The following is a 13,509-nucleotide window of genomic DNA, read 5'->3' on the forward strand; positions in this document are numbered from 1 at the left end:
AGAAAGAAGAGAAAGTGGTATCTTCCTCTCTCTTCTCAATCTGATAAACACTCTCTTCATTCATAAGTCTAGTTTATATGCTGCTTCATCTCTGAGCTCCTGAGCTCAGAGTCCTTGTCTTGGAGGGTATTGTGTGCTTATTCTTAACTAGGTAAGAAAAGAGACCTATGAAAGCATTTAAGAAAGTAAGTGACCTGATCATAATGTGAGAGGGGGTAGATTGAAGTGAAAGAAGACTGGAAGCCAGAGAATAGCTAAAGCCAGCTAATGTTGTGATGTTAATTTATTCAGTAAATATTTACCCACGGGCTGCTTTGCCAGGCACTAACATAATCTCTGTAGTCATGAAGCTTATAGTATGAAAGACGGATAAACATTTAAACAGAATAGGAAATGTGATTTTTAAATTGTGATAAATATTGTGAAGAAAAGGAAAATGAATAGGACAGAGGATAACTGAGAGCAAGGACCCTGTTTTGAATAATTTGGTTAGAAAAGGAAGGGCTCTCTTAGAGGTAACATTGGAACATAGGCCCTAAATATGAAGAGCCAGCCATGTGGGGAAAAAATGATCCAGGTAAGAAGAGCAACAAATGTACAGACCCCTTGGAAAATGTTTAAAGAGAGTGAGAAGACCCCTTGAATATAAGCACCTCGAAGAAAGCTACTTTTATCTCTGTTAGTCTTGCTCTTATCTCCAGTGCCTAGAACAATGGCGGGCATATAGTCGATACATTTATAGCATAAGTGAGCAAAGGAACAAAGAGATGAATTCAGTTGTCTCAGAGGCTGACTTATGTCAGTTTGAGTTCAATGTCAGGAAGCCATTGGGAGAGTCCAGCAATAGCATCATGTGACCTGATTTATGTTTTAACTGAGCTACGTGAGAACTGATGAAGAGGTAGAAGCAAGGGGTTCTTAAAACCAGATAGCCTGGGTTCATCCTAGCTCTGCCACGTGGTATCCGTGTGACCTTGGGCAAATTTTCTTTTTTAAAGTAGGCTCCACACCCAGCATGGAGCCCAATGGAGGGCTTGAACTTGGTGACTCTGAGATTAAGACCTGAGCTGAGATCAAGAGTCAGACGCTTGGGGTGCCTGGGTGGTTCAGTTGGTTAAGTGTCCAACTCTTAATTTCAGCTCATGTCATGATCTCAGGGTTGTGAGATCAAGCCCCATGTGGGGCTCTGTGCTCAGCAGGGAATCTGCTTGAGATTCTCTCCATGCCCCTCTCCCATGCTCACTTGCTCGCATGCTTTCAAATAAATATATAAATGAGTTAGACACTTAGCCAGCTGAGCTACCCATGCACCCCTTGGTTAAATGTTAAGACCCTTTTTAAGCCTCAGGTTTCTTGTGTGTAAAATGAGAATGATAACAGTATCTGTGTCTCAAGATTAGTAAAGGGTTAAAATGACATCATCTCAGGCCCTGATTTTTTTTTTAAATGTGGGCTAATATTACTTTGGGCTAAGTGGTAGGATGGCGAGGAGAGGCAGATAGGAGAAATGTTTGGGGAGTCAGACTGGCAGAATTTGTGACTAATTGCATGTAGTAGGTGAGCAGAAAACCTTGCTCCTTAGGAAAGTTTTAGTTGAACCTCAGTTTCTTCATTGGTAAGATGGGTGTCCTAACAGTTTTCTAACATTTTTTTAAGGATTTTCTTTTTAGGTGATCTCTGTACCCAACATGGGGCACAGACTTACAACCCCGAGACCAAGAGGCACATGCTGTACCAACTGAGCCAGCTAGGTGCCTCCTAACTTACTAATAGTATTTTTTTTTCATTTATTAATTTTTTTCTTTTTTTAAAGATTTCATCCATTTATTTGACAGAGACAGAAGAGAGTAAGCACAAGTAGGAGGAGTTGCAGAGGTAGAGGGAGAAACAGGCTCCCCACTGAGAAGGTAGCCCTATGTGGTGCTTGATCCAGAACCCTGGGATCCTGACCTGAGCTGAAGGCAGACGCTTAACTGGCTAAGCCACCCAGGTGTCCCTTTATTTTTTTTAAATTTATTTTTATTTTTATTTTTTAAAAGATTTTACTTATTTGAGAGAGAGAGCACGAGCAGGGGGAGGGGCAGAGGGAGAAGCAGACACCCTGCTTGGGCTCAGTCCTAGGACCTTGAGATCATGACCTAAGCTGAAGGCAGATGCTTAACCGACTAAGCCATCCAGGCGCCCCGACCATGCATTTTTTAAAAATAAGGTCATTTACCTATATAACCATTGTCATACTTTAGAAAATTAATATTTGAATATATTAAATTTCCCAGTTGTCCCAAAAATGCTATTTAAAGGCTAAAAGAAGCTGTGCTTATCTGGCAACGTATCAGTTAAAAGATAATAGTAAGTTAAAAAGATGAAAAGTATGGGGCGCCTGGGTGCTTCAGTCGTTAAGCGTCTGCCTTCGGCTCAGGGAGTGATCCTGGCATTCTGGGATCGAGCCCCGCATCAGGCTTCTCCGCTGGGAGCCTGCTTCTTCCTCTCCCACTCCCCCTGCTTGTGTTCCCTCTCTCGCTGGCTGTCTCTCTCTCTGTCAAATAAATAAATAAAATCTTCAAAAAAAAAAAGATGGAAAGTACATCATAGGGAATATAGTCAGTAATACTGTAATAACGTATTAACTGCAGATACTGTGGCAAGCACTGGGTGGTTGTATAGACTTGTTCAACATGTTGTACACTTGACACTGGTATAACACTATGTTAATTAAACTTCAATTTAAAAAAAAAGCTGTGCTTTTCAAACTAAGATCCAGTCATGGTTTACACATTTTGTGTGTGTGTGTGTGTGTGTGTGTGTGTGTGTGTGTGTGTTTTAAGTCTCTTCAGGGTATTAATTCCCAGTATCTCCCTTTATGTTTTGTTGTATGATGGTGATTTTTTGAAGAGACTAAATCAGTTGTCCTGTAGAATATCCCACATTCTGGATTTGTCTGATTGTGTCTTAGTATCCTTTACTTAGTTCCTTGTCTTCTGTATTTTCTATGAACTGAAAGTTACTTCTGTAGATTGATTAGATTTAGGTTTACCATATTTTTTTTTAAGATTTTATTTATTTATTTGAGAGAGAGAGAGAAGCCAGCGAGAGAGGGAACACAAGCAGGGGGAGTGGGAGAGGAAAAAGCAAGCTCCCAGCGGAGGAGTCTGATGCGGGGCTCGATCCCAGAACGCTGGGATCACGCCCTGAGCCAAAGGCAGAAGCCTAACAACTGCGCCATTCAGGTGCCCCAGGTTTACCATATTTTTAAGATGCTTTTTATTTAAAGTGTATAATGTCAATTTCAATTTGTCCACCATTAGTGATGCTAAATTTGATCAATTTGTTAAGGTAGTGACAGGAACATCTTTCTCCAATTAGAAGTAATCTATGGGGTAATAATTTGGAATAATGTAAACATCCACCATTGATGCTCAGTTATATCACTGAGGGTTGCAAAGTGGTACTTTTCCTAGTTCTATTACTGTTTACATTTATTTGATGATATTCTATAAAGAACAGTTCTCCTATATCAACTGGGGATGAACTATAACTCTTTCAGAAAGGCATGTTGAATGTTAAAAACTTGAAAGTTCATCCTTTTCACTTACTAGTTTTCAGGATAAGGAGTTGATATAATAGTGACCTATATTTGATATCTTAAGTGTCTTTAATGTTTAGGAATTTAGAGTAATGCATTGGTCTTATGATTCCAGTTTTAAATATATAATTGAGGGGCGCCTGGGTGGCTCAGTCGTTAAGCGTCTGCCTTCTGCTCAGGGCGTGATCCCAGCGTTCTGGGATCGAGCCCCACATCAGGCTTCTCCACTGGGAGCCTGCTTCTTCCTCTCCCGCTCCCCTTGCTTGTGTTCCCTCTCTCGTTGACTGTCTCTCTCTGTCAAATAAATAAATAAAATCTTTAAAAAAAAAAAAAATATATATATATATAATTGAGTGTATAGTTGATTTGTACTTGTGAACTTAAGTTGAAACCTTAACTGTATTTAAATTTTTTGCATGGACATTAAAGAGTACCTGAGTCACTGTTTTCATAAGTTTAATTTTTTTATATTTGTAAGTTATTTAAGTTCTCAGAAAATTTTCTTTTCAAGTCAACTGTACTTAAAATTGAATATATTAAAGTAGTAAAAAATTTTACGTCTGAATGTGTCTAACTTCACAAAGGAGATCAAACATTGATCACAGCCCTTTAAAATTAAAACTACAGATAGAATGTCTAAGTTGAGGGATGTCTGGCTGGCTCAGTTGGTGGAGCATGCAAATCTTGATCTTGGGCTTGTAAGTTCAAGCCCCACATTGGGTGTAGAGACTACTTAAAAATAAAATCTTAAAAAGAAAAAAGAGGACGGGTGGCTCAGTTGGTTAAACAACTGCCCTCGTCTCAGGTCATGATCCCAGGTCCTGGGATCGAGTCCCGCATTGGGCTCCTTTCTCAGTGGGGAGCTTGCTCCCTCTCCCTCTGCTTGTGTGCGCGCTCGCTCGCTCTCTCTCTTGCTCTCTCTGACAAATAAGTAAAATCTTAAAAAAAGTCTAAGTTGAATGTAAAAGCTTAAGGGAAATCTATGTTTTCTGATTTTATAACATTAGTAAATCAAGTATTAATATTTGAAAGCTAGAGTGAATGTCTTTTCTGTGCATAAAAACTACTCTGCAATATGAAAATTAAAATACTCAGCAGGGGTGTCTGGTTGGCAGTCAGTGGAGTGTGCTCTTGATTTTGGGGTTATTTGAGCCCCACAATGGGTGTAGAGATTACTTAAAAATAAAATCTTAAAAAAAAAATACTCAGCATGGTAGAGGTCTGGTTTGCCCGTCTTCCCCAAAGCATGATATTATTGATTCTTGATATTCTCTTCCTTTATTTCTGTAGTGCTGGACAGGGTGCTCAGGTCTGAGGCATTGCTGGACACATATTATTTCTCTGAGCTGTGTAGTAATCAGCTGTTATATATGTAGGGTTTCAATAAGTCAGAGACACTTGTCCAAGGGATAGAAAACCACATGTGAGGGGCACCTGGGTGGCTCAGTCTTAAGCGTCTGCCTTCGGCTCAGGGCGTGATCCCCGAGTCCTGGGATTGAGCCCCACATCAGGCTCCTCCGCTGGGAGCCTGCTTCTTCCTCTCCCACTCCCCCTGCTTGTGTTCCTCTCTCACTGGCTGTTTCTCTCTCTGTCAAATAAATAAATAAAATCTTTAAAAAAAAAAAAAGAAAAGAAAACCCCATGTGAGGTGTGTGAACTTTAGTTACATGGTGACTTTGGCAAACCTGAATTATTTTTCTTTGAAATGGCATCCTTCTTTTTTAAAACTTGCCTTCACAAAGTCATCAACACTACTTTGTGACCATACCAGTAGGTTTCCTTAGTCTTTAACATTCCTTTTCCCTTTGGAAAAAAAATGTCTTTTCTTGAACATCATTGGGCTATATTTTGAAAAGTGTAGCTTGTGTGGAAAACCCTCCTCCAATCAGATTTCAATTGTTAACATTCTGTATTAGAATGTCTGTGCTTTCAGTTAACTGACTTCTTTTAGTTTTGAAAAAGCAGTGTATTTTCTACTTAGTTTAAACCTAAAGGCAATTGTTTGGTTCAAAATGAAGCCTGTTGGCTTAAAGGGTGTCAAGGTTTTTGCTCCTAAGAGCTCTGTGCGCCTGGAAGGTCAGCCATGTTCGTTAGGCCAGAGTAGAAGGAAAGTCAAGCTTATGGATGAACGGCCATACACTCTTACAATTGGCAATGGAGACTACTTTTGGTCAAATAAGGACACATTATGGAATTATGTGCAGACTCTTTCTGGTAAGAACTCAGCAGTTACAAATAATGTTTTAAAAACTGATTATGAAAATAACACCCATTCCTTACAGAAAACTTGAAAGGTGCAGAAAGATAAGGAAAATAAAAATAGTAATCCCATTGGAGTATTTTTGTTTTAAAGTTTTATCTTGAAGTAAAAATGCAGATGAAATAATGGTTGGTTAATTTGGAAAAGGCTACTCCTTGAGCTCAGTTCTTTGATATACCTGTAGAAATGGGAATTTCAGAGTCTCTGATAAGTCTTAGAGTCTTGCTAATTTATTTATCTTAAAGTTGGCTTCTCTCTTTGCCTGGAAGATTGTAGGAGACTTTTACAATTCCTGGAGAATAATGGTGGAAAGTAGAAGCTTAGACTGTTCAGTGTGTTGAATTGTTGGGTTATTTCCCCTTGCTTCATAGTATATATAAATCGCTCTTTGTCAGTTGGGCCCAGAAGTTCAACAAAAGAATGTAACCTAGAGGGTATATTCTAGAAGAGGCTATGGAGATAACTTGATGGCATATTAAGAAATTTTGGCTTTTGGTTTAAATTTATTGTACTTCCTTACGAGGGAAGATAAATGTTGTAAACACTTAGGGTTTCCTAAAATTTTTTAAAGTGTTTGTGTTTGTGGTTAAAATTTTATAAGAGATGTACATGCAGTTGAGGGTTCTGCTTCACTCTAAACTCGTTCTTTGATTTCTGGAGTCCTGAAATCCTGTGTCCCATTTTTACACATTGACGAGTAATGGTTCTGGGGCCCCTGGCTGGCTCGATCAGTAGAGCATGCAACTCTTGATCTCAGGGTTGTGAGTTCAAGCCCCACTTTGGGTGTAGAGATTACTTAAAAAACAAAATCTGGGGTACCTGGGTGGCTCAGTCCATTAAACGTCCAGCTTTTGATTTCGGTTCATGTCATGATTTCAGGGTCAGGGATTGAGTCCCACATGGGGCTCCAGGCTTGGTGCAGAGTCTGCTTGTCCCTCTCCCTCTGCTCTTCCCCCTGCTCACACACATGCTCTTTCTCTAATAACATCTTTTTTTTTTTTTTAATGTAATCTAAAATAAATAAGGATTTTATTTTTAAGTAATCTCTACACCCAATGTGGGGCTTGAATTCACAACCCCCAGATCAATAGTCACATGCTCTACCAACTGACCCAGCAGGCGCCCCCAAAATGAAATCTTAAAAAATAATAATAGTAAATAAATAATTGGTCCTTACTGTTATTGTACACCTGAAAGTTTTGCAAAATAGATGTATTGTGTAAACAGGTTAACAATAACTTATTGTCACTGGTTTTCTAAAGAAAAAGCTGTTTAACAGTGTCTTTTTTTTTTTTTTTAAGATTTTATGTTTTAAGTAATCTCAACACCTGGGGCGCCTGGGTGGCTCAGTTGGTTACCTTCAGCTCAGGTCATGATCCCAGGGCGCTGGGATCAAACCCCATGTCAGGCTCCCTGCTCTACAGGGAGTCTGCTTCTCCCTCTCCCCCTCCGCCCACTTGTGCTTGTTTGCCCTCTCTCTCACTCTCAAATAAATAAATAAATAAATAAATATATATATATATATATATCTTTAAAAAAAAAAGTAATCTGTATACCCAACAAGGGGCTTGAACCCACAACCCTGAGATCAAGAGTCCCTCCACCAACGGAGCCAGCCAGGTGCCCCAACAGTGTCCTTTTAAACTTTCGTTAATAAACTATTAGTTTTCCTCCTCCCTACTAGGACTCAGTTCTTATTTATCTGTATGCTGAAGTGGAAATGAAATACTAATTTATCTCCTTACTCTTTTTTTCATTTATTTTATATATTTTTGAAGTTTTATATATTTAAGTAATCTCTACACCCGATGTGGGACTCAAACTCACGACCCCGAGATCAAGAGTTACATGCTCTTCTGACTGAGCCAGCCAGGCGCCCCTTAACTGCTAATTTTAATTATCAGAAATAATGCTAAAAAACCCAAATATCAGAATACCTTTTTTCTGTAGAGCAGATCTAAGTCTTTGGTAAGTTCACTTAAGCACAACTTACATTTTGCTCGTGGTATTAAGTGGCGATTCTTAAAAGAGTATGCAGTCTACCAGTGCTGGCTCCATTGGTGAGAAGCTACAAGAATCGTTAATTGTTTTGTCAAAAGGAAAGGGGAGGGGAGGTAATACCTATTTAGCATCTCCAAGCAGAGAGTTAAATGGCCAAGGGGAGACCAGACCGAAGATGTGACTGATTCCAAGGCTTGTACTGCTTTCATTGCACCATGTTTCCCTCTTGAGAGAGGGAAGTTGAGAGTCTTCACTGACTGCCAGCATGTGCCAGGCCAGGGCTCCCAGAGTCAGCTCTATGGAGGACTGGTTCTTTGAAATGCTTTTGAAATATGTAGGTTTCTAGATAGTTATCAAAAATGTCCACATCGTGCTTGCTTCAGCAGCGCATATACTAAAATTGGAATGATACAGAGAAGATTAGCACTGCCCCTGTGTGAGGATTGCAGGCAAATTCGTGAGGTGTTCCATATTTTTATATATATTTGGAATGTTAACCAAAAAAAACCCAAAACCCACACCATGAATGTAAATAGAGTTTAATGACTCCTCACACACCCAGAAGCCCCCTGTATGCATCTTGCAGTCACTAAACTCCTGAAGGATTGATTTGAAGATTAAATGAGTTAACCTATTTAAGGTGCTTACATGCCTAACACATAGTGAGTACTCAGTAAATGTTAGATGCTACTGTTACAGTTAGGCAGAAATTGCAAGTAGTATAGGATGGAGAAACAAATAGTTTCTCAAGCTAGATCCTGGCATAGTAGGGGCTGGGAAGAGTGATGGTTGTTTCAAAGCTGCAAGCAGTTTACAGTTGGAGCCCTATTTCCTCTGGACTTGCCATGCCTGACCTCTGATTTAGGTCCAACCTCACCTCCCATCCCCGCTTCCTGTCTTTCACAGCCCCCTGTTATTGTCACAGCATTATTCACATCTGGAGTCGTGTATTTGTATTCTATCTCCCCAAGGAGTCTCTTAGTTTCAGAAGTACTGGAACCTTGTGTGTGTGTTCATATTTACATCCCTAGCACTTAGAACAATGCTTGACCCATAGTGGTCTCTCAGCTATTTATTAATTGAATGCATGGCTTGAATTTATCACATATAAGCCAAACTATCACAGTTACAAAAAACCTCCCAGGCAAGTGTTCCATGTTTCCCCATGGCCAAAGTTAGAGTGAACAATGTCTTCTGAGAAACTTGGGGTGATAGTAATGGTAGTGGTTGTAGGAATTATTGAATAGTAAATTTGGGGGATGAGATGATCTGCCATTTCCCCCATGTGGAGATTCGTCTTCCATTGATACCTGAGTTGGATATAAGTGTTGCTTTGTGAACAAACATAGCTGTTTCTTTTCTTTTCTTAAGATTTTATTTATTTATTTGACAGAGGGAGAGAGAGAGAACAAGCAGGGGCAATGGTAAGCAGAGGAAAAGGGAGAAGCAAGCTCCTGCTGAGCAAGGAGCCTGATGGGGGCTTGATCCCAGGACACTGGGATCATGACCTGGGCTGAAGGCAGCCAGTTAACCAACTGAGACACCCAGGCGCGCCAACATAGGTGTTTCTTTATAGAAGCTTGTTTGGGGTTACTGAATTTCTGAGTTGGAGGGCACCCTAAAAGCCATCTAATACAGATGCTCATTTTAGTAAATAGGGACACTGACATTTGCCCCAGTTCCACTTCTGTATCATCTATTTAATTTCAGAAGTGGCACTAGAGTTTTTGGTCATCGTATTTTAATTCCAGGTATTGTCTCTGCCTCGCTGTGCTACCTGGTCCCATCTGTATGTTGAAAATAATGAAATCTATACTACCATGCCACATATGGGGACTACTCTGCCAGGTACATTTCAGTCACTTCATGTATATTCTTAACAAAGTCTCCCATTAACTCTAAAAAATATTTTCTTATCCCCATTTTGCACCTGGGTTCAAGCTTTGGATGTCTTTGGATTCCAGGCTGAAACAGTTCTATCTGGGGAAAAAAAATTGTCTTTGGACACCTGGGTGGCTCATTTGGTTAAGTGTCTGCCTTCTGCTCAGGTCGTAATCTCAGGGTCCTGGGATCAAGTCCCACATCGGGCTCCCTGCTCAGCGGGGAGCCTGCTTTTCCCCCTTCCTGCTCCTCCCCCTGCTTGTGCTCTCTCTGTCTCTCTCTGACAGATAAATAAATGGAATCTTAAAAAAAGAATGTCCTATATAAGAAATTCAAGTATCACAAGACTTTGATAGTTTAAAGAATTCTTCTTTATCCTGAGTCATATACAGTGGCATCACCCTCACATGCCTGTGTTTGCAGCCCGTTGCATCCTACTTGTGCAATGGTCATATTTCTTTTTACTGGTATCCATTAATGATGCATGGAGCTTTTGTTGGTGAGTAAAATAAAACAGATATTCTTTGGGAGACACATTTTTAAAACAAAAGGTAGATTTTTAAACCAATTTAAGGTATTAACATTAAAAATTATTAATATTTGGGGTACCTGAGTGGCACAGTCTATTAAGTGTCTGCCTTCAGTTCAGGTCAAGATCCCAGGGTCCTGGGATTGAGTCCTGCATTGGGCTCCCTGCTTGGCGGGGAGTCTGCTTCTCCCTCTCCCTCTGCTGCAGTCTGTCTTTCTGTCTGTCTGTCTGTCTCTGTCAATTAATAAATTTTAAAATGTTTTAAAAATGATTAATATTCAAAACATAAAAATGATATATCACCTATGTAATATTCCTGTCATAAATGTTAGACTGTATGCATGAGGAAATAATCAAATAAGCTCAGAATATGGAACATTCTACAAGGCAACTAGCTTAGGCTTTTTGTTGTTGTTGTTAATTTATTTGTTTGAGAGAGCACAAGCAAGGTGATGGGCAGAGGGAGAAGCAGAGCCCCCGCTTAGCAGGGAGCTCGATGCAGGGCTCGATCCCAGGACCCCGGGATCATGACCTGAGCCAAACGCAGACGCTCAACTGACTGAGCCACCCAGGCTCCCCTAGCTTTGACTCTTTAGAACAGTTAGTGACTTGGGGCACCTGAGGGGCTCAGTCGGTTGAGCGTCTGCCTTCGGCTCAGGTCATGGTCCCGGGGTCCTGGGATTGAGCCCTCATCATGCTCCCTGCTCAGTGGAAGGCCTGCTTCTCCCTCTCCCTCTTCCTCTGACTGCTGCTCCCCGTTTGTACTCTGTCTCAAATAAATAAATAAATAAAATCTTTAGGGAAAAAAACAGTTAGTGGTTTGATAAGCAAAAAATGGTAAGGAAGTGTTCTGGACTAAAATAAAAGCTATTTAACTGAGGAAATGTGTGAGCCTTGATTGGTCCCTGGATTGGGAAGGAAAAATAAAGTTATAAGACATGTCAGGGAACCATTGGGAAGTATGAATGGAAATTAGTGGACTGTTTGTTAGATTATACTATCGAATTATTATTACTTTTCTTAGTGTGATTATTTTATTTTGGTTATGTAGGAGAATGTCTTTAAATCATAAGAGAGGCATACTGAAGTAGGGGAGTTAAATGTCATTATTTTCAAATGATTGAATGAAAAAAATATGTAAATAATGAGAAAGCAAATGTGGCAAAATGTTAAAAATTATGAATCTCCATTTATATAATTAATGTTCTTGAAATGACTGTTGTTGAAATGGAGAACAACAAATCAGTGGTTGCCAGGGCTAGGGAGGCAGAGAGGGAAGTGAGTGTGGCTGTGAAGTATAATAGGAAGAATACTTCCGTTGATGAAAATTTGTGTTTCTTGGCTATAACATTGTTAGCATCCTGGCTGTGATACCATACTACGGTTTTGCAGGATGTTACTGGTGGGGGAAACTCGGTAAAGGATACAAAGAATCTCTCATTTTGTTTTTAAGTCTTACTTATTTTAGAGAGGAAGAGAGTGCACGTTTATGTGCAGGGGGAGGGGCAGAAGAAGAGAAGCAGACTTCCCCACCAAGCGCAGAGCCAGACCGGCATGGCGCTCAATCTCACAACCCCTGAGATCATGACCTGAGCCAAAATCAAGAGTGGGATGCTCAACCGACTGAGCCACCCAGGCACCCTCAATACTATTCCTTACAGCTGCATGTGAATCTACAAGTAAACTTAGAATAAAAAGCTTAATGTAAAAAACAGTGAATCTAGGTGAAGACACTATGGGTGTTCATTGTATATTCTTTTTTTTTTTTTTAATTTTTAAAAAATATTTATTAGAGCATGAGCAGGAGGGGCAGAGGGAGAGAGAGAGAGAATCTTAAATTTTAAGTAGACTCTATGCGAAGTGCAGTGCCTGATGCGGGGCTCAATCTCATGACCCGAGATCACAATCTGAACCAAAACCAAGAGTTGGATGCTCAACCAACTGTACCATCAGGCACCCCTGGGTGTTCACTGTATATTCTTTCGGCTTTTCTGTAAGTATGAAAATTTTCAAAATTGAAAGTTGGGGGAGGAGAATAAAAAGATCCAAAAAAAATTAATAGAAAAGTGGATTGGTGGGTTTTTTAAAATCAAAAGAAAGTTTCCTTCCTTCTTTCTTTCCTTCCTTCCTTTCTCTTTTAAGATTTTACTTATTTGTCTGAGCGAGTGAGCACAAGCAGGGAGAGCGGCAGGCAGAGCAGGGCAGAGGAAGAAGCAGAATCCCTGCTGAGCAAAGAGCGGGATGCGGAACTCAATCCCAGGATCCTGGGATCATGACCTGAGCCGAAAGCAGATGCTTAACGGACTGAGCCACCCAGGCGTCCTAAAAGAAAGTTTCCTAAGTGGGAAATATTTGTAAATTGTAGAGGACAATTTCTAAAGACTGATCTTTATTAAGTACAGCTTGTATTTTGAGTTCAGTATCCAGGAAAAAGTAAGAAATGTCATTAATTTGAGATTAAATGAAGTTAAAATCTATTGCATTATGGCTGGCTATACCTTCTCAAGGTGCTGTCTTTCCTCGCCTCCCTGCCATTCGCAATCCCATAGTCTTTATTATTATTATGGCATTGAATAAATGTGAAAAGGGCTGAAAGATTTAAAGGATCTAACATTTTTTATGGTTCCTTGATACACTAGATGCTGCATTTTTATTAGCTCTGTAAATGTGGTTACCTGGAAGTATTTATTCTTATTAACTTTTATAACTTTATTGTCTCCTTTCCTTTAAATAATTAAAAGCTCAGGTATGTTTCCTCGTGTTGAATGTTAACTATGTTTTGTGGCTACTGCTATGTAATTTTGAGGAAGCTTCAAAGTTTTTGAAAACTGGATAAGCATCATGTTGTCTCCAGAGTGTGATTTCATGGTTTAGATTCTTGTCACTTACCTGACATCAAGACCCCAAATCCCAAGGAAAAGAAAGATTTCTGCCAGCCCCTCTCCCAAAAAATCATCTGCCATAGTATATGATGAGGCTTAGTCCAGAAAGATCTTTTGTGAACAAGAAGAGATGGGATCATTTGACTGCATTGTGCTCACAAATGTTGGGATCAGTGATGCTGCTGCTTTCATGAAAGAAAAAGTATTTTTTTGGGGATGCGTGGGTGGCTCGGTCAGTTGAGCATCTGCCTTCGGCTTGGGTCATGATCCCAAGGGTCCTGGGATTGAGGCCCTGCATTGAGCTCCTTGCCCAGAGGAGAGCCTGCTTCTCCCTCTGTCTGCTGCTCCCTCTACTTGTGCGTGCTGTCTCTCT

The 13,509-nt window shown here is 40.1% G+C and overlaps 1 protein-coding gene and 1 non-coding gene across 7 annotated transcripts in view; both read left to right on the top strand.

Annotated features, from left to right (window-relative positions):
* Nucleotides 1–13,509, top strand: part of CNOT10 (CCR4-NOT transcription complex subunit 10) — a 79,939-nt gene that overhangs the window by 2,300 nt on the left and 64,130 nt on the right. The window contains exon 1 of one of the 6 annotated variants that reach the window (XM_026496690.4): nucleotides 5,567–5,797. The exons of the other annotated variants lie outside the window; for them this stretch is intronic. Within the exon in view, the coding sequence (XP_026352475.1) occupies nucleotides 5,596–5,797 (202 nt within the window). The 5' untranslated portion in view covers nucleotides 5,567–5,595. Of the gene's footprint in view, nucleotides 1–5,566; nucleotides 5,798–13,509 lie in introns of those variants that run through there. 6 annotated transcript variants of the gene reach the window in all.
* On the top strand, nucleotides 8,215–8,321 carry LOC113254169 (U6 spliceosomal RNA). Its single transcript, XR_003315696.1, has one exon. It is a non-coding gene; the product is annotated as a U6 spliceosomal RNA (small nuclear RNA).

This window comes from Ursus arctos, unplaced genomic scaffold (assembly GCF_023065955.2).
Source record: "Ursus arctos isolate Adak ecotype North America unplaced genomic scaffold, UrsArc2.0 scaffold_20, whole genome shotgun sequence".
In the NCBI taxonomy this organism is placed as follows: Eukaryota; Metazoa; Chordata; class Mammalia; order Carnivora; family Ursidae; genus Ursus; species Ursus arctos.